A 19,262-nucleotide genomic window follows, 5' to 3' on the forward strand; every position below is an offset into this window, starting at 1 on the left:
CGAGGCCAGCCTGGTCTACAAAGTGAGTTCCAGGACAGCCAGGGCTACACAGAGAAACCCTGCCCCCCCCACCCCCCAAAAAAGAGCCCTCGTTCTTACAGAGGCGTTTGATTTCTCCATAATTCAAGTTCCAAGGGATCTGATGCCCCCTCTTGACCTTTGTGGGTGCCAGGCACACATAGGAAACATGGATATACATTCAGGAAGAACATGCCTACAGGTAAATAAACAAAAATCACAGACAGGAAGCACCCAGTAGTCACATCTCATGGTTACCGTTGGGCACAAGCAGTTCTGCAGTTTTCTTCTGTTAGTGTCATACTGGACCGTAATCTGACATAGATGTAGGGGGCATGAATGAGCTGCAGACACAGCAGACTACTATAGTCATACCTGCCATGGCACCACACATTCCTGCCCCACCAGTCCACCAGATTCATATGTAACCCCATCAATGGGTTTACTGTCCAGGCCTTAAATACCACTATAGCCATTCTTGGCTTCTGGAACAGACTATCTCAGGGCACATCACCCAGTGCATAGACGTGCGTTAGAGTCTGCAATGGGAAGTAACATGGGGCAATCAAATTCTTTTTTTTTTTTTTTCATGTAAATATAAGTCTCAAGTCGGGATGGCATTCCAAAATTGAGGGAACCCATTTATGATAGGCAGATGGCACCTCAAGCCTCTCAGACTCAACATGCAAGAGCTCACAGCAGAGGTCTCTACTACTGGAACGTTTAGCATTACCCACTGCAAGTGTGAGGGAAGAGTGAGTGATGGTGAAGAATGCCATGTCATGGCACTGCCACGGGGCTCAGGGATGACAAGGCCCTACCTATGTACAGTCATGACCCACCACATAGTGCATGACACTCCCTGAGTGTGCTGCTTGGCTTCCTGGGAGGGTTCGTCTCACTGTATTTCCTTCAGACCTCACTGAGAAAATGGCAATGGAGATGTCCAGCGTGGGAGCTGCTGCATACTTTGCACACTGCTGCGTACTGTGCAGGGCCCCCACAGTCATCACATCCTGGGGCCCAGGATGGCTGCAGCTGTCAGCTGTGTGGACTGGCTCTATACTGTGGCACTGCTGGTGTGGGAACAGAGCAAAGTCAACAACACACAGTTACACCTTCCCACTCTTCCAGCTCCAATATACTAAGAAGCTGGTCAGTAATTCTCTTTTGTGGTACCTCTTTAGGGAAGGAGCGGGAAAAGAGCTTTCAGACAACCATTCTGGGAAAAACATAAAAACTTTTACTAACAAATTCACAGCAGGCACCCAGAAGCTACCCGACCTGTACTCAGATGATATGTGGCAGGGATACAAATACCCCCGAACGAAGAATTACAATTTCGTGTACACATGAGTACTCCTGCGAGCTAGAGGTTTATACAGACTCTGCATCCCCTGCTGGCAAGGCGGCTTACTTAGAATCTGAAAAAAGCAATGTTTGTGAAACAAAAAATATGCATGGTGTCAGAACAAGACATGTCAACAAAGCAGCAGTGAGCGAAGGCTGGTGAACAGTCTGTACACCTGCATGGTGTCCCCTGCACACAATTCAGCATGCTGAAATGCAGGGGTGTAGACACACTGTTCTGTTAACCTGACATTTGGAATTTGGTCTTTTGATTGTTCTGAGACTGGAGAGCAACAACCTGGAAGGGAATCCCACTTCTTTCTCTTGATCACATCAGTGTCATTATCATGGAACATCTAAGAATCCCTCTGGAAGGATTCTCCTGGTTTCTCCTCTTCAAAACTAATAGCACAAAAGAAAACAAAGATGACATACTGCCCACCTCAGGTCTACAGGCCCCACCTCAAAGTCACTATACAAAGTCTTCAACTACATACACTATGGGGGCAAGGAGGGGGTCTCAAATGCCAAACCCAAATCATAATTCAAGAGACAAAACAAATTCTCATCTTTAGTGTGCAATAATTACCACGCTTTAGAAAATTTCAAACTTGGTTTTTCCTTGCACAGCTCTACGTATGATGTTGGAGCAGAGTACCAGAATATTCTTGTCTCATTTATTTCAAGGCACTTTCCATCAAAAGGTGCAAATAGAAATAAAGCTACTTGGTCTGCTGTAACAGGAAAAGTCTACATGTAAATCCTTGGAGGGGGTTTCTAGGCACTAAGAGACCATGGATAAGCAGGCAGTTCTATCTGACGTTCCCCAGAGTTACTGGTGTCTGTGGCATCGGCTAAGCTACTGACTGAAATGTTGGTAAATTGTCAACTTCTTGTCTTACAGCCACTGAACATTTTATGCATGCAACAAGCCTCCTGTGTATTTGTGGATAATCCCTACAGAGAGAACCTCCATTACTATACATCTCATGCCCTCTAATTTTAAGAACATGTCAAAGTGATTAGCTATGTAAGTAATCATATATATATATATTAACAAAAGATACAAATATGCTAGCTATCTGGTACTTTTTCATATAAGAAAAGCTCTTATGTATAATATAGCCTTGGCTGGACTGGAAAAACCCTTCCTCAGCCTTGTAAATGCTGTAATTGCAGGCAGGAGCCACCATGCCTGGCTTTATATGGTGCTTTAAAAACAAACACTTAATCTTTGATACTCCTTCCCAACTTCTGCTTCATTTAATCTATTAACTACCTGAAAATTAAAACTTCCTTTCCCTCTGTCTTAAAAAAAGATGTGTGTGTGTGTGTTCTTGTGCCTGCCTGCCTATGTGTATGTGGAGGCCAAATTGGAAATCAGATTCCTTGGAACTGAAGTGACAGGAATTTGGGGGATACCTGACTTGATTATTCGTCATGTCTTCTTAACCAAAGGCCCGTCTCTCCTGAAACTCCTCTACCTTATTCTTTTTTTTTTTTTCTACCTTATTCTTATCCTTACGCCAGATGGGAGGTTACATCTCACAATGATGTTGAAAAGCCACCTGTCCAAGGAGGTAAGGAAAGCTCTGCTCACTCCTTACTCACAGACCAGAAGAGCAGTGCAGGGTCATAATGACAGCAACAACTTCATCCTTGAGTCTTTCACTAATGTGATCCTAAGGCAAATACTGCCAAAGTACCTGCCCTCTGCAGTAGAAGCAGAGAGCTGGAAGACACTTCATTCCATCCCAACAAGAACAGAATCCTGTGGGTAAAAAACAGATACCAATGAACAATACTGAAGTAGGGAACAAGATAGAGACAGCTGGTCAGCTGTGTTATCTGAGCAGCTCAGGTGCCAGCAAACTTTTGAATAAATGTAGTCTGACCTAGCTAGTCAATATTGATCAAGAACAATGGAAACGGGGCTGGTGAGATGGCTCAGTGGGTAAGAGCACCCGACTGCTCTTCCGAAGGTCCAGAGTTCAAATCCCAGCAACCACATGGTGGCTCACAACCATCCGTAACGAGATCTGGCGCCCTCCTCTGGAGTGTCTGAAGACAGCTACAGTGTACTTACATATAATAAATAAATAAATCTTTAAAAAAAAAAAAAAAAAAAAAAAAAACAATGGAAACAACTGGGTGTGGTGGCGCACGCCTTTAATCCCAGCATTCGGGAGGCAGAGGCAGGTGGATTTCTGAGTTCGAGGCCAGCCTGGTCTACAGAGTGAGTTCCAGGACAGCCAGGGCTATACAGAGAAACCCTGTCTTGGAAAACCAAAACCAAAACCAAAAAAAAAAAAAAAAAAAAAAAAAAAAAGAACAAGGGAAACAATCCCAATTCAGTAATTACTAAGAACAGTGTTTCTTAGTGGCCAGTACCAGAACTCCTGGCTCTAGTGTCAGACAGGCAGGAACTTCCACCAAGGGACAGTACCCACATCATCTTCACCATCCACATCCATGGATGTGGGCTGAGGGCTCTGCAGGTTTGCGCACCCCCACCCCAGCCTTTAGCACTGACCCCATCAGGCCTGGACCACTGCCAAAAATCAAACACCGGTGTCAGGCACAATACATGTATACACTCATCACTCAGAGCACCGACCTACATATGCATACCATACCCTACAGGTAATGTCTTTTTTGCCTTCCACTGAGCAGGTAAAAAATAGCTGATGAGAAGCAGGACACACAGCACTGCTGACACTGAAGGAAGAGATAAGAAATGACTTAAGTTCAATCTGGCTAGCATGAACATCCAGCTGGGTAATGCCTGAGACCACCCGGTCATCCCATCAACACCAGGCTGCTTTGCTATTTATTACGCAGGGCATTCCCTAGGCACATGGAAATTAGTCTTCCAAAGCTGTGAGTTAAGGTGCTACCCCTGTGCCAGGTAAAGGACACCCAAAACAAGGGCTGTGTGAGATGAGAACTTTTTAGAAGCCATTGTGGTTATTCTGGAAGTAAAAGGAAATCTTTATTTTCAAATAAAGTTACCTACAAGAGATTATTCATTGATCCACTATGAATGAGTCTCTCATCACATACAGCACCAAAAATATATTTTAAAAAATAAAAACCACCACAGCCTCACCTCTCTCACACACATCCCCTCCCAAGCACCACACAGCCCACACCAAGACAAAAAACCGATCCAAACTCAATACCCACACAAAAGTTATCTTTGAATTAAGATTTACAAATTTATACATTTTTTTCCTATGAAGGAACAAAATGAGGAAGAAAAAGAAAAGAAGGGGTAAGGAAAACCATGAAGGTCTGTGAGACCCAGGAAGATAACCCCTGCCTGCCTGCACATAGCAGGTCGGAAAAGCACATCAGTAATGTTCATGTCTGTCTGTCTGTCCTGGGTGAGGCCGTCAGCTGAGAGGACACTCCCTAGCCGTGCAGCACACAGTGGCAAATTACATCTTCTGGAACCAGCAATCTGGAAGCAGTGTGTGCAGCTCTCGGGATACAGGGCATGGCAGAGGTGGTGTCTTCCATCATGGGCTTGCCAGGGTTTAAAAAGGCCCTTTTCCCCTTTTAAACAATGGGGCCAAAGAAAAGTACGGGGGAAAGGTTCTCTACTGCGGTGACAATCTGCCAGTCACAGCCGGAGGAGGAAGAGTCCTGTGCCTATTGACAGTGTTGGGTCCATGCACAGGCTCTACTTGGGTTCCTCAATCACACCTTTGCTGAGGTCTGTCATTTTGGGATATTTTACTTTCTTCTGGTCTAGCTCATTCTGAGCCCAAAGTAGCAGTTTCAGTAATTTTGCCAGCTTGGGTGTGGACTCTCGATTCTCATAATCCAGAACAGCCTGGTTAACTTCACTCCATACCTAGAAAAGAAACACATCTAATAGAGATGCCCCCCCCCCCCGCCCCCATACACACACACTACCAGCAAGCCTGACAATATGCTTAAGACATCTTTTTTTCCCCCCAGTGCTAGGGCGAGACCCCAGGTTCTTAAGCAGGTTAGGCAAGCACTCTATCCCTAAGCTATATAGTCCAGCTCATCTAGATACTGTTCTCACCCAAGAAGCTTGTTACTCACTTAAAAACAAATGAAACAAGTAACTAAAAGCCACTCCAAGGGCACTAAATGACTGACACTTAGGGCGGCTAAGAACCCTGACCCCCTCTGAACAGTTCTGTGAGGACTCTGACAGAGAGGAGCTTCACAATGCTTATATGAGACCCTGCAGACAAGCCTTAAAGAGACACCTCAACAAGATTTTCAAGGGATCCAACATAGGGGGAAAGGAAGACATGGGTCTTAGGAAGCAATGAACTATCATGCTTGTAGCATGTGGAAGGAAAAAGAAAACGTTTCAGGAGACTATACCGATTTTACGCTGAAAATACTTCAGATACCTGTCTCTAAACTGATAGGAAAAAGGTTAAGAGCAGAAAAAGTGGCAAAGGGTTTTAGACACTAACAGTCACAATGGCGCTGTTCTTCCTCTCACAAGGTAAAAGGGGACGATCAGTGGAGCTGCCAGTGCTCTACTGGAGTATCCTGGCCCCAACACAAGCAGCACAGTACCATCTTTTCCCAAGTCCTCTGAGTGTCCAAGCACTCTGTTCTTCCCTTACTGGCCCTTTACCTTTTGCCTCTGCATCATGTGGAGGAGGTCTCCAAAGGGCGACTCCTCAGGGCTATCGAAGGCCAGCAAGGCCAGTGTGCGCTCCATCTCTGTGAGGCATTCTCGGCTTTCCTCACCCTGCTCTGCCAGTTGCGTCTGGGCAAACTCCAATGCTGCTTCTGTCTCACGCTGACGGATAAGCTCAATCAAGTGTTGTTGCTAGTCAAAACAAAGACAAACAAGATTAGCCAGCCTGTACACCCAGTAGGTGGAACCCAGTATGGTCAACAGCAAAGACAACCAAGTTTGGCTGGCATACACTTAGATGAATAACCATAAACACTTGGCTCCAATCAAAAGTATATCTTATGTGTGGATTGAGTGTCTAACTAATAATGTTAAAGTACTTGTTTAGCATCTAGGCAAGGCCCTGGGCTCCACCCCACCACCCTAAAAGAAAATAAGAAAGGCATCTCAAAAGAAACTTTCTTAGCATCTCCAAGATGCATTTCCATTTTTTTTTTCTCCCCAAGACAGGGTTTCTCTGTGTAGCCCTGGCTGTCCTCGAACTCAGAAATCCACCTGCCTCTGCCTTCCGAGTGCTGGGATTAAAGGCGTGTGCCACCACGCCTGGCACATTTCCATTTTAAAAGCAAAAGGAGAGATTGGTGAGACTGCCACAGTGAAAGTGTTCGTTGTACATGTATGCCCAGAGCCCATGTAAGGGCAGAAAGAATGGACTCCCAAGGAATGCCTCTTATTTCCATATGCACACTATTCATTCATATTGTCTCTCTCTCTCTCACACACACACACAGACACACACAACCCTTTATTTTTTTCCTTGATAAAAGTATAGTTTTTATTATCCATTTATTTATTGATTATTAGATATTTTCTTTATATACATTTCAAATGCTATCCTGAAAGTTCCCTATACCCTCCCCCGCCCTGCTCCCCTACCCACCCACTCCTGCTTCTTGGCCCTGGCATTCCCCTGTACTGGGGCATATAAAGTTTGCAATACCAAGGGGCCTCTCTTCCCAGTGATGGCCGACTAGGCCATCTTCTGCTACATATGCAGCTAGAGATAGGAGCTCTGGGGGTACTGGTTAGTTCATATTGTTCCACCTATAGGGTTGCAGACCCCTTTCAGCTCTTTGGGTGTTTTCTCTAGCTTCTCCATTGGGGGCCCCATGTTCCATCTTATAGATGACTGTGGGCATCCACTTCTGTATTTGCCAGGCACTGGCATAGCCTCATACAGCTATAACAGGGTCTCTTCAGCAAAATCTTGCTGGCATATGCAATAGTGTCTGGGTTTGGTGTCTGATTATGGGATGGATCCCTGGGTGGGGCAGTCTCTGGATAGTCCATTCTTTTGTCTTAGCTCCAAACTTTGTCTCTGTAACTCCTTTCATGGGTATTTTGTTCCCTGTTCTAAGGAGGAATGAAGTATCCACACATTGGTTTTCCCTCTTCTTGATTTTCTTGTGTTTTGCAAATTGTATCTTGGGTGTTCTATGTTTCTGGGCTAATATCCACTTATCAGTGAGTGCATATCTAATGACTTCTTTTGTGATTGGGTTACCTCACTAAGGATGATATCCTCCAGATACATCCATTTGTCCAAAAATTTCATAAATTCATTGTTTTTAACTGCTGAGTAGTACTCCATTGTGTAAATGTACCACATTTTCTGTATCCATTCTTCTGTTGAGGGACATCTGGGTTCTTTCCAGCTTCTGGCTATTATAAATAAGGCTGCTATGAACATGGTGGAGCATGTGTTCTTATTACCAGTACACACCCCCCTTTAAAAAGTAACTAGTTGCAATAGTACATAAAGCAGCAGCTAGCTCAAAGCCTGTCTCCTTCCCAACACTAAGCAACATTCAATTAACACACAATGGCCGATTTCTTTCTGAGCCACTGCAAACAAGCTTAATTTGTCTGTCTAGCAGCCACAGCAGACTGCTGAAACTCACCTGAAGGTGGAAGTAAAGATACCGGTTTGTGTCTAGGAGCTCTGGGTGGAGGCTGTTGATCAAGGCGATGGCCTCCTGGATCTGACCCTTCAGAATCATCTCCCGAATCTTGATTCGCTCATCAAGTGTTTCTAGGTCCACACTTGGTTCGATCCCAGACTCCATCCGAAATTTCTCTGCTGCTTCCTTAAAGCCCTCTGAAAAGAAAACTATCTTCACTGATAGGAAAGATAACTAGGAATTAAAGCTTTGTACTTCTAAAGAGCCCAACCATCAAAAGTGATCCTACATATAAACCACAGTTTCTTAGGGACTTGGTTTTTACTATTTTTGTGATTAACAGTCAAGGCTGTCATTTCTTTGCAGCTGTACAAAAGGCTTAGCCTATCAACCTGAAGGTCATAGACTGCTAGCCCATTGTGTGCTGTGACATCATCAAGGCAGGGATTACAGGTCAGGATGCCAGAGCAACAGAGGCAATTGCAGGGGAGGCAGAGACACCTTGCTGCATCTTCACAGGGCTGCTTGCTCTGGCGCCACCTCATCCACAGGAGTCTGGTAAAACCACAGGCCAAGATTCCTGCATCCACTTTCTAAGAAATTTAGTAGAACATAACTGGAGATGTGCAGGAGGATAGAGTGTAATGGGAGACTTCTCACTGTGTGCCTTTTGAGAACCGGGTAGGAGAACTGATTCCTTCACCCCAGTAATCAGTGAACCTCCTCCTCCAGCAGGAGCGTCAAGTGCTGTTTTCTTCTGCTTACTCCCAGTCATTTTCCTTCCCTTCCATATTTTCAGTTGTGCAATCTAGAAACAGGTCACAATATTTTTTCCAAACTGGCCAGAAGATATCATTTATTTGGACTTTAAATATACTCCAAAACATTTTTTTTTTAAAGTTTTGAGACAGACAGGCTGGCCTAGAATTCATAACAACCTGCTCTGCCCTCTGAGTAAGAACACCAATAATGATCATGAAGGTTTAACTGTAAAATTGTCAAAGCCAAAAATAGATGTTTAGTTCTCAAAGACCTGGAACAATTATTTTATTGATAGGAAAAATATGTATATTTTTTAGGGGTTAGGGAAGTTGAGAAAAAGTCTCACATTACTGGCCTTGAATCACAATCCTGCCTTAGCTTCCCAAGTGCTGGGATTATGAGTGTGGCCTACATCACTTTGGGTTACAAAAGGCCATCCTTAACATGTCAGTTTGATTTACAAATATCAAAGTTAACATAGTGTTTTTATGAATTTTCAGTACAACCTATTTTATCCTTACACTCCAGGAGTAAAGGGCCACTAGTGTGAAAAGGGAGAGCTATGCTCAATTGGTGCCCCCCCTCACAGCCAGCCTTTACCTGTGACTAGGTAGTTCATGATGAGTCGGTTCATGTCTGCTCGTTGCACATGCAAGTTATTGAGCTTTTCCATCCATTCATCTTTGGTTATTTCATCCGGCTTTTCTGCATAACTCATTATGATTTATTTCTACAGGAAAACGATACAATGGTTAGGGAAAAATTCTATGTCCAGTTTAATCATTTCAAAAAATAAACACAACAATATAGTAAGTTTAAGAGTAGGAGGGACCGGACAGTGGTGGCACATGCCTTTAATCTCAGTACTTGGGAGGCAGAGGCAGGCGGATTTCTGAGTTCGAAGTCAGCCTGGTCTACAGAGTGAGTTCCAGGACAGCCAGAGCTATACAGAGAAACCCTGTCTCCAAAAAAAAAAAAAAAAAAAAAAAAAAAAATTAGGATGCTTTCAATCTTGAAACTGACAAACAAAAAAGGCCTCAGACAGTTACACATCTGGGTAGCATCAAGGTCAAAGGTGGGAAATATGGTTAGTGAAATAGAATAAGAAGTCCTAGAATGAAGAGACCAAGACATCACACTATGAAGGAGGGGATTAGGTTTGAAGCTAAAAGTATAAAGGGGAATCACTATAGAGTTATACACTAGACATGATGTTAGGGTGTTAAAAAGGACACAGCAATCAAATAGCAATCAAAAGGAAGTCAAGTGTTAGTCAAGGGTGGAGTCTTTAACTCCTCTGTGGGAAAACTGATAAGGTGGCACAAGCCTCCTTCCTCCTTCGGTTACTCCTACATCCTAGATGGTTCCAGCTGGCACCAAAGAAAGTGCAGTTCACTGATGAGCCTGCGTAAGACGGCAAAATGTGGACACCACTCCCTAAGAGGTTCACTCAACAGGAGCCTGAATAAAGGAGCTTCGATATACAAACGCCACATTCAAACCCTTGGGTGTGAGTGTGCTGAAGATAAGGCTGTAGTTTTTCACACAGATCATAGGGCACAAGTTCTGGCTTGATAGCCTCTCTAGAGACAGATGTTGGTACAAGCACGCATATGATAAGCATGCATATCAAACATGCGTATTCACACTCGGTGTAAAGGAAGCTAAAACATGTTATCAAGTCAACAAATGGGTTCAAAAAGACTGTTCTGACTGGATGTGTTGGCCATGACTTTAATCCCAGCACTTGTGAGGAAGAAGCAAGTTGATCCACAGACAGAACTCTGGCCCAGTCAGAGTGATATGGTGAGATTCTGCCTCAAAAATAAATAAAAATAAAGAACGTTTTACATTCAAAGTATTTAGGTTTTAGAAGGGAATATGGCTGCATATCACTTTAATAAAACAACACTGAATGGGAAAAATAGAACAAATTAAAAGAGAAGTACAAGTGACATGAGTTTTGCAAAATCAGATATGAAACAACTACATGGCATGTTTTTAGCACAAAATATTGTGATCTTAAGCAAAGACATGGAATCATACAGGGATTCTTTTTTTTTTTTTTTTCCCGTGACAGGGTTTCTCTGTGTAGACTTGGCTGTCCTGGAACTCACTCTGTGGACCAGGCTGGTCTCAAACTCAGAAATTCACCTGCTTCTGCCTCCCAAGTGCTGGGATTAAAGCCTTGTGCCACCACACCCGACCTTCACACAGAGATTCTTTTATGAGGGGGTAAGGCAGGATGGTAGGTAGTCCACAGGGCGTGTCAGCGGGGGGGTGGGGATGGGGCTTGGGGGGCAGTTAGGGTAGCTCTAGGAGTATGGGCTGGATCATTTTCACTCAGTCAGTAACATACACTTCACGGATATTACTTTGTGCACGCCAAAGGACAAGCTAATTTGTTTTTACTATGTCATAAAATTGAAAGGTGGCTCTGGTTTCTGGTTTGACAATGGAATGCATACTGGATGGAAAGAGCTAAGCAGTCCAACAAAGAGATATCCTACTGCTGGTATACTGGGCATCAGAAGAGAAGCCAAGATCAAGCTTTGACCTCCAAATTAATGGCAGCTGTTGCTGGACTGAATATGAAGGGACAAGAGAAAAGAAAGAAGCACGGACAGACTGCCATGTCAAGTGTCAGACCTTAGAAATGAGAGCACGGCAACGTGGGAGAGATGCAAGTAAAACAGGTTGGAGGAGCAGGGCAAGTCTGGTGCAGAGGACTCTGGCAGTTAGGTGTGGTAGTCCTCTGGATTACAGGTCATGGGGACCCACGCTAGAAACAGTAATTTGGGAAACACGCATATACACATACTGTGGGAAAGATATTTAAACAAGAGTCTTTTAAAAAGATATTAAGTTTAAAAAAAACATTTTAAAAGCCCATTTGCGCAGTGAATGTTAGAGAGACTTCGAATTTGGGGCATGCCAGGATTTCTAGTTCTGGCGGATTTGAAGATCCCAGCAGCCCAAAAGGTAGTAGTAGTATGGAGGAGGCGGGAAGTGAAACTAAACCGGGTTGATGCCGCTCCATGCCACAGGATGACAGCAGAATTCACCGATTCGACTTTTATTCAGAAGTAAGGTAAAGATCAGTGTGGGAAAATGTTCCCCAAGAAGGTCCTTGCCTCTCGATTTCCACTCGGCGCCGGAAAAGGCTATCAAGCAAGGCTAAGGACAGAGACGGGGGCAGTGTTTCTGTAGGACTCAGTGGTCCCAAAATTCAGCGGTTACCCAGTCGCCGGAGATGCAGCCTAAGCCCCGAGGATGACTTTAAGCGCAGTAGCTGCGTCTTCACCTTTCCGCTGTCCCCTTCACCGCGCCTTTAATGGCAGAGACGTGCGAACATTTGCAGTAACTATTCCGGTCCCGGCAGCACCCGGACTAACAGCGCGGCCTCCAGACCTCCCGCTCCGGGGCCCGGCCGTGGAGGGCAGAACTGACCGCCCGGATCCCCGCTCTTGCCTCGGGCTTCGGATACCCTGGGCAGGGCAGCCTGGCGGGCACAGATCCCCGACCTCTGACCTCCGCGCCTCGGCCCACCCCGGAGCCCCGCGGAGACGCTCCGCACGGCCTTCAGGGCCCGCTGCGGCCATCTTACCGTGCGGATCCCGCCTCCCGTGCGACAGTGTCTGGGTGGCGGCTCCGCGGCCGCTCCCGGGGCCGGGGAGGGGCGGCAGAGACGGCGGGAGATAGAGGAGGCGGAGGCGGAGGCGGCGGCGGCGGCGGCGGCGGCGGGGGCGGGGCGCGGAGCGGAGGTAGCTACTCCGGCGTCGGCCCCTCAGACACCTCTCGCGAGATCGTAAGATCTCGAGATGCGAACTGGCAACCAATGGAATCCTCTCCCGAATCGGCCGGCCGGGCGGTCGCCGGAAACCAGGGTTCGACTTCCGTTTTTGCGCAGAACTCTTCGGCAGGGCCCTGGCTCTACGGGTTGGCGCGAGAGTCAAAAGGCTCGTATCGCTTTTGCGCAAGATGGCTGCTGCGGGGGCATTCGCGTACTGAGTGCTAGCGCGGGGATGGAGACGTGTAGACTGAGTTCGAAGCGAAGGTCCCAGCTCTTTTCTTGTTTTTGTGTGTGTCTGTGTATGTGTGTGTGACGTGGGGGTGGGGCGAGGAATCGGTGTGTGTGAACACGGGAGTGCGCGAGATGAGGAGGGCATTCCCCGGCTTGTAGTCCGCCAGGCTCTAGTCCCAAAGACAAGGCCTCCGGATGTGAGCGAGCTCCTAGGATTTATTCCGGGAACGTTGTAATCGAGGCCTGATAGTGTCAGAACGGCCCTGCCTAGAGCGATCCTTGTGGCCACTCTGGAGAGCGGACTGCGGAGGCTCTTGTTCCCTCGTTTCTGGGCACTCAAAAAGGTGACTCCCTAGTGCTGGACTCCCTAGTGCTGGGGTTCATGCACGAAGTTAATCCCTACTTCTAAGGCAATCATCCAGGCAGAGCGGATCCATGCTTTAGAAGTGCTCACAGTGGGGACCCCTCCGCCGAGGGTACTCTCTACTTCTGGGCGCTCACAGTGAATGTCCTTTTTCTTAGCGGCGTATGGTGTGGACCCAGCTCTGAACTTCGGCGGAGGGGATTCCTGCCGCGGGAGAACGGACCCCCTATTCTTCCCACCCCTGAATCCTGTTTACTCAATGCCTTGTGATGGGTTCTTAGATATCCCAGTAAGGGATGGGTGGGGGTAGTTGGAGGTTCTCTAACACTGCGGGATTGGAACGGTTAAATGGGTATTTGCATATTTATGTGTTCATTGTCTACCGGAGGAGAATGCAAATTCAGTCATTGTAATGTAAAGAAATTCTGGAATGCTTCTGGGAGGAATGTTGGGCCGTCGGCGCTGAGATGGTTGGGTGTGCTTGTTTAAAGATGAACTGTCCAGGGAAAGCAACTTCTCATTGAGCCACTGAAAATAAGGCCAGTTTAGCAGATCTGTCAGACACAATGACCACAGTGGCTGTATGTGATAAGTCTCTTAACTCCATAGCTCTACCCGAAGCTATTCAGGTTGGTACTGACAAACTTTGTAGCGATTACTTTAACTCTGGGTAAAGTTGGATATCAACTCAAACTTGTGCAAGGGAAGAGGCCGGTATTATAAGGAGAGAAGAAGAGGGTTAACTCAGACTGTTAATGCCTCTGTTGATGATGGATGAGCAGTCTGCTAGTGCCCTAGTCTTTTCTACAAACTAGTTCCTGTTGAGGGTTCTTCAGCCGCTTGACTTTGAGCTCATCTTTGCTGCTTGCATGACATTGTCATATATGTCCTCCCAGTACTATTTCTCCTACACCCTGACCTTCATTTCATGTAAGGCATTTGTTTGCCAGTTGATTGACCTTCCTGCTCGGTCACCCGGACTCCTGTTGTTCTCTTTGGGCTGTGAAATGCTCCCCTCCACTGCTTGGGCTTCCCTGGGAAGTTCCACTAAATACAAGCAAGTTTTGTCTTTTCCTTTTGCTCAGGTGATAATTTTTATTTTTTTGAATTTTCCAGATGTTTCTCTGTGTAGGTAGCTTGGATGTTAGTAGTGTGCCCCACAGGCTGCTCATGGTAACATACCTAGAGGCAAGTGGATCTCTGCGTTCCAGGTCAGACCGGGCTGTGTGCCCTACCATGCCCATTTCAAGTGATCTTGTAAACTAGGGATTCTTAAACTTTCCACCTACAACCACTTTATGCATAAGGATTTTTTTTTAAGGTTTATTTTATGTTTGTGAGTACACTGTAGCTGTCTTTAGACAGCAGAAGAGGACATCAGATCTCATTACACATGGTTGTGAGCCACCATGTGGTTGCTGGGAATTGAACTTGGGACCTCTGGAAGAGCAGTCAGTGCTCTTAACCCCTGAGCCATCTCTCCAGCCCCAGCATAAGGATTTTTTTCGTGCTATTCTGGGTATATGGATGTATAAAATACAAATCAAATATTAACTGATAATTTCATAATGGCCTTCTCCTATAAATACAATTTTACCTTTAAGGACAAAAGCAAATTTTTATTCTAATAGGATGCATATGCTTGCTTATTTTTACATTACATTAAGTGTTAGCCTTGGGGCTGGAGAAAAGATGGCTCAGAGCTTTAAGTTTCCAGCACTGAAGTCAGGAAGCTCACAGCCACCTGTAACTCCAGTTTCTAGAGATCTGCTATCTCTGGCCTTTGGGCACTTATGTACACATGAATAAAAATAAATCTTTGGGTTTTTTTGTTTTGTTTTGTGACAGGGTCTCGCTATGTATCTCTGGCTGTCCTGGAACTTGCTATGTAGACCAAGCTAGCCTTTAAGTCACAGAGATCCTCCTGCCTCCGCCTCTGCCTGGATTAAAGGTGTGTGCCACCATGCCTGACAAATCTTTTTTTAAAAAGAAATTTTGGCTAGATGAGGTGGCACAGGACTTTAGTCTTAAGTATTTGAGTTCAAGGATAACCTGATCTATATAGTTCCAGGTCCACTAAGCCTACAAAGAGACACCCTCTGTCAAAAAAAGTCTGAATTCTTTTCTATGATTATTTTTGTGTATTTGAATGTGGGTCTGGGGACCAGAAGAGGATGTCAGAACCCTCAGAACAGAGTTTGTAAGTGGTTTCAAGCCCTCTCACTTCTGTATTAATGCTAAGAACCAAACTCCAACATTTCTCAAAGGAGAGTAAATGGTATGAGCCAGTCCAGCCTGGAATATTTATTTTTTTTGAAAGACAAGGTCTCCCTTGTGTATGCTGGCTGCACCTTTATGTGTAGGCAGGAGTGACAGTGAGTTTAGGGTCTCCTGCTCTACTTTGTGGTGTAATTCCAGGCTTATGCACAGTGAATGCCAAGTGCTTGTGGTGCTGGGGAATGAACTCAGAGTGTGGCCCATACTAGGCAAGAACCCACCAGGTAACTGACTACATCCCAGCCCTGATCTTGATCTTTATTAGTCTCACTTGTTTAGACCAGACTAGCCTTGAACTCAAAAATCTACCTTCCTCTGCCTCCCAAGTGCTGGAATTAAAGGTGCACACCACTGTGCCTGGCTTCTGTTATATTTCTTGAAGTTCATAAACTTTGTACAATAAAAATACTTGAGTTCATAACAAGCAGGAGTCTTAAATATAGTTGAGGTGCATTTGTTGGTGTTTCTGGCATGTAAAATGGGCTTGTTTTATTTTCAAAACCAAAGACTGCAGAGCCCAGAGAAATTGCTTCACTTGCAGCTCTTGATAAAGAGTTTGATCTCGAGCTGGGCATGGTGGTGCACACGTTTGATCCTAGCACTCCGGAGGCAGAGGTAGGCGGATTTCTGAGTTCAAGGCCAGCCTGGTCTATAAAGTGATTTCCAGGACAGCCAGGGCTATACAGAGAAACTCTGTCACAAAAAAAAAAAAAAAAAAAAAAAGAGTTTGATCTCCAATCCCAACACATGGTGGCATAATTACTTGTAACTCCAGCTTCAAGGGATCTGATGCGCTCTTCTGAACTCTACAAGCATCTGAACACATGTGCACAGACACCTACACATAATTTTAAAATAATAAAAAAATATTTAAAAAGAACCAAGATTGCAGTTGATCGGTATACCATGGGTGAGCCCTGCTAGAAACACCTCGGATAATTGTGTTTAATTTTGATTTGTTACATGCTTAGAAACTATAGCTGTTGCCAAATTTTTCATGACCTTCCCCCGTTTCAGTTCTAGAATCCCATACAGGATTGCAGCTCACAGTTAGAAAAATAGTTTTGGAACTGGAGAGGTGACTCAGTAGTTAAGGGCACTCCTGTTAAGGGAGAACCCAGGCTCAGCTCACTTGGAGTTACTGCCTGCAACTCCAGTTTTTGGGAATTGGGCTCCCTCTTCTGGCCTTCATGAGCACCTTGCCCGTGCATATGGTACACATACATACAGATCCAGGCAAAGTACCCACACACATAAGCATGGTAATGCATATCTTTTTTTTTTTTTTTTCCGAGGCAGGGTTTCTCTGTAGCCCTAGCTGTCCTGAACTCACTCTATAGACCAGGCTAGTCTCGAGCTCAGAAATCCGCCTGCCTCTGCCTCCCAAGTGCTGGGATTAAAGGCGTGCACACCCCTGCCTGGTGGCAGAGGCGATGGGGTCAGCCTGGTCTGTACAGTGAGTTCCAGGACACAGCCAGGTTATGTAGAGAGAACGGTTTCTTGGTGTCTCAAAGAAATAAAGATCTAACGTGCTATTTTCCTTGACTTTCAACACCCTACCCCATATTACCAGTGCCTTATATCATGAATCCCCTAAAAACAAGGTTTACTGTGCTGTGGAGATGGCTTAGTCAGTAAAATGCTCAAGCAAAGGGACCTGAGATTGATCTGTGTACAGAAGACTGGTACTGTGGCTTCTGTCATCCCAGAGCTGGCAGGCAGACACGAGACCCCTGGGACTTCCTGGCAAGCCCACGTCTCTGAACTGGTGAGCTCCAGATTCAGTGATTTTGATTCTCAAAAACAAGCGATTGTGGAGGAGGACACCTGCCTGAGTACACATGTGCTGCTTCACATACACACATGAATGAATGAACACACAGAGAATAGTCACATTCTCTGTATTGGGCATCTCAGTTAGTAAAGTGTCCAGTGCATGTTAAGTTCTTTATATGACTGCTGATTAGGGAATGAATGAGTGCACTGTGCCAAGGCTCTTCCTCTCCCGGTGTGAACACTAGCAAAGGGGGAAGTCAGCTCATTTGTGGTTTATCTTTGTGTGGGTGAGTATACACGCAGGAGTGCATAAAGGCCAGAGGAGATGGCCTGTGTTCTCTTGCTCTGCCTTATTTCTTTAGGACAAGTTCTCACTAAACTGTAAATTAAGCCAGTAGCCAGCATACTCCAGCAGTCCTGTCTGGCTGTCACCACCATCCACAGCACTGAGGTTACAGGCCCACGCTTGTGCCTGCCCCTGCTTGAATGTCAAATGCTCTTAACCACTGAGCTGTCTTCCCATCCCTGTGAGCCAATTTTTGTGTTAGGCTTTGAACCGATTTGAGTTTGGGGTACACAGGGGAAGGTTCCTGGGACGAGTGAAGGGGTAGATCCAGATTGATTAGAGGAGGGCTTCCACAATGTGTATGGAACAGACAGGATAGTGGGGCAGGACATGTACATGACCTGTGTACAATGGCATCAAGGATGGAAGAGAGTAGAAAATAGGTGGGCATGTCCTGGGACAGCCACACTGGCTGTAACCTGGGACAGTTGCCAAGTTGACAGAAATGTCAGCCTGGTGGATTCATTAACTAGCTAAACTTCCTGTGTGTAACAGGTAAACCTGGGGGAGAGAAGTCATAAAAGTTGGCGGAGAGGCTACTGTATGGTCAGAGGTACTACTGTACTGCAAGCTAAGGCAGGAATTGGAAGTTGTGCCATTGTGAAAGGGTAGCAGTTCTCGAGCCTGGCTGTGGTGGTGTGTCCCCAGCACTTGGGACACAAAAGGCAGGCAAATCTCTTTGAGTTTGAGGTCAGCCTAGTTCACAGAGCAAGTTCCAGGACAGTCAGATCTACCTAGAGAAACCCTGGTTGTTTTTTTATTTGGGAGTTCAGGGTGGGGGTGGGGGTGGGTAGCAGTTCTCTAGAGAGAGAACTAAAAGTTTATGGGCGAAAGAACTGGTAGGTGAGATAGCTCAGCGGGTAAGGAGTGTGTGTGTTCGCTGCACGATGGCCTGATGCTGTATCAGACCCTGGGAACTCGTGCAAAGGTGGAAGGGGAGAAAAGACTCATCACACCTGCCTTGGTAATGTCGATGTATTCACATTAATAAAAATTGAGAGAACATTATCCAGGGGCTGAAATGGGAGCTCAGTGGTAGAGCCTAGCAGACACATCCATAGTGGATTCAGTCCTCAGCATTGAATAAACAAATAGTAAAATATCACCGAGTTTTATAAAAGGGAAAAGCATTCTGAGGATAAAATACAAAATGCTTCCTTTAGGTAAATAATCAGGTACCAGGATGCCTGCTATGTTTCGCAGAATAACTTTTGCCCCCTTGAGGCTGGGTCTCATTCAGCTGACAGACCAAGCTGTCCTGGAACCACAGAGACCAGCCTGCTGCTTTCCTAGTTCTGGGATTAAAGGCTTGGCTAGAACTACATTGTTTCCATGGATGCTTTCTTTTACTCTTAAAAGGAAAAAAAATGTAAACCCTTGAATTCTGGAGTCCTTGGCTTCTGTTGAAGAGAGCTACAAAACAACTACACATTTACTCAAATAGTTTTCTCTGTTGGAAGGAGGTGATTTTTGTATCACTTCCCCTTTTCCTATAAACCCCTTGGTTGTAGGGGTATCACACTGGTAAGAGTCCTTGTTGTAGAAGACTCAAGTTCAACTATCAGCTCCCACAAGGTGGCTCACAATCTCCCAACTCCAATTCCAGGGGATCTGACACTCTTTTCTGACTCATGTGGGGTCCTAGGCATAACACATGGTGCACATTCATACATGCAGGCAGAAAATAAACTGGGGAAAAAAGAAAGGTCATTGACTTTTTTTCTAAATCTCCGTGAACACCAGAAGAA

At 45.5% G+C, this 19,262-nt stretch overlaps 2 protein-coding genes across 5 annotated transcripts in view; one reads left to right on the forward strand and one right to left on the reverse strand.

Annotated features, from left to right (window-relative positions):
• Positions 1–1,238: 1,238 nt before the first annotated feature.
• On the reverse strand, positions 1,239–12,524 carry Gid8 (GID complex subunit 8 homolog). Of its 4 annotated transcripts, none has more exons than XM_085831624.1 (5): positions 12,335–12,524; positions 9,328–9,457; positions 7,966–8,162; positions 5,999–6,196; positions 1,239–5,227 (listed from the first exon to the last, which is right to left on the reverse strand). In XM_085831624.1, the coding sequence occupies exons 2-5, from the start codon at positions 9,443–9,445 to the stop codon at positions 5,054–5,056; spliced, it is 687 nt and encodes a 228-aa protein (XP_085687750.1). In that variant the 5' UTR covers positions 9,446–9,457; positions 12,335–12,524; the 3' UTR covers positions 1,239–5,053. The 4 variants fall into 4 exon arrangements, with proteins under 4 accessions (XP_085687750.1, XP_085687752.1, XP_085687755.1 ...); XM_085831626.1 differs by lacking the exon at positions 12,335–12,524 and adding an exon at positions 12,032–12,264; XM_085831629.1 differs by lacking the exon at positions 12,335–12,524 and adding an exon at positions 11,968–12,264.
• A 136-nt stretch (positions 12,525–12,660) lies between these two features.
• The window catches only part of Dido1 (death inducer-obliterator 1), a 53,690-nt gene continuing 47,088 nt past the window's right edge, over positions 12,661–19,262 (forward strand). The window contains exon 1 of the mRNA XM_085831640.1: positions 12,661–12,784. The gene's annotated coding sequence lies outside the window, so the exon portion shown is untranslated. The remainder of the gene's footprint in view (positions 12,785–19,262) is intronic.

This window comes from Mus caroli, unplaced genomic scaffold (genome assembly GCF_978045245.1).
Source record: "Mus caroli unplaced genomic scaffold, Mus_caroli_1 scaffold_2, whole genome shotgun sequence".
Classification (NCBI taxonomy): domain Eukaryota; kingdom Metazoa; phylum Chordata; class Mammalia; order Rodentia; family Muridae; genus Mus; species Mus caroli.

Coding starts and splice junctions, on each gene's coding strand:
- Gid8 (XM_085831624.1), bottom strand. CDS start 9,445: ATGAGTTATGCAGAAAAGCCGGATGAAATAACCAAAGATGAATGGATG. Junction 8,163..9,327: donor CATGAACTACCTAGTCACAG/GTAAAGGCTGGC, acceptor TTTTCTTTTCAG/AGGGCTTTAAGGAAGCAGCA. Junction 5,228..5,998: donor ACATGATGCAGAGGCAAAAG/GTAAAGGGCCAG, acceptor TTTCTTTTCTAG/GTATGGAGTGAAGTTAACCA.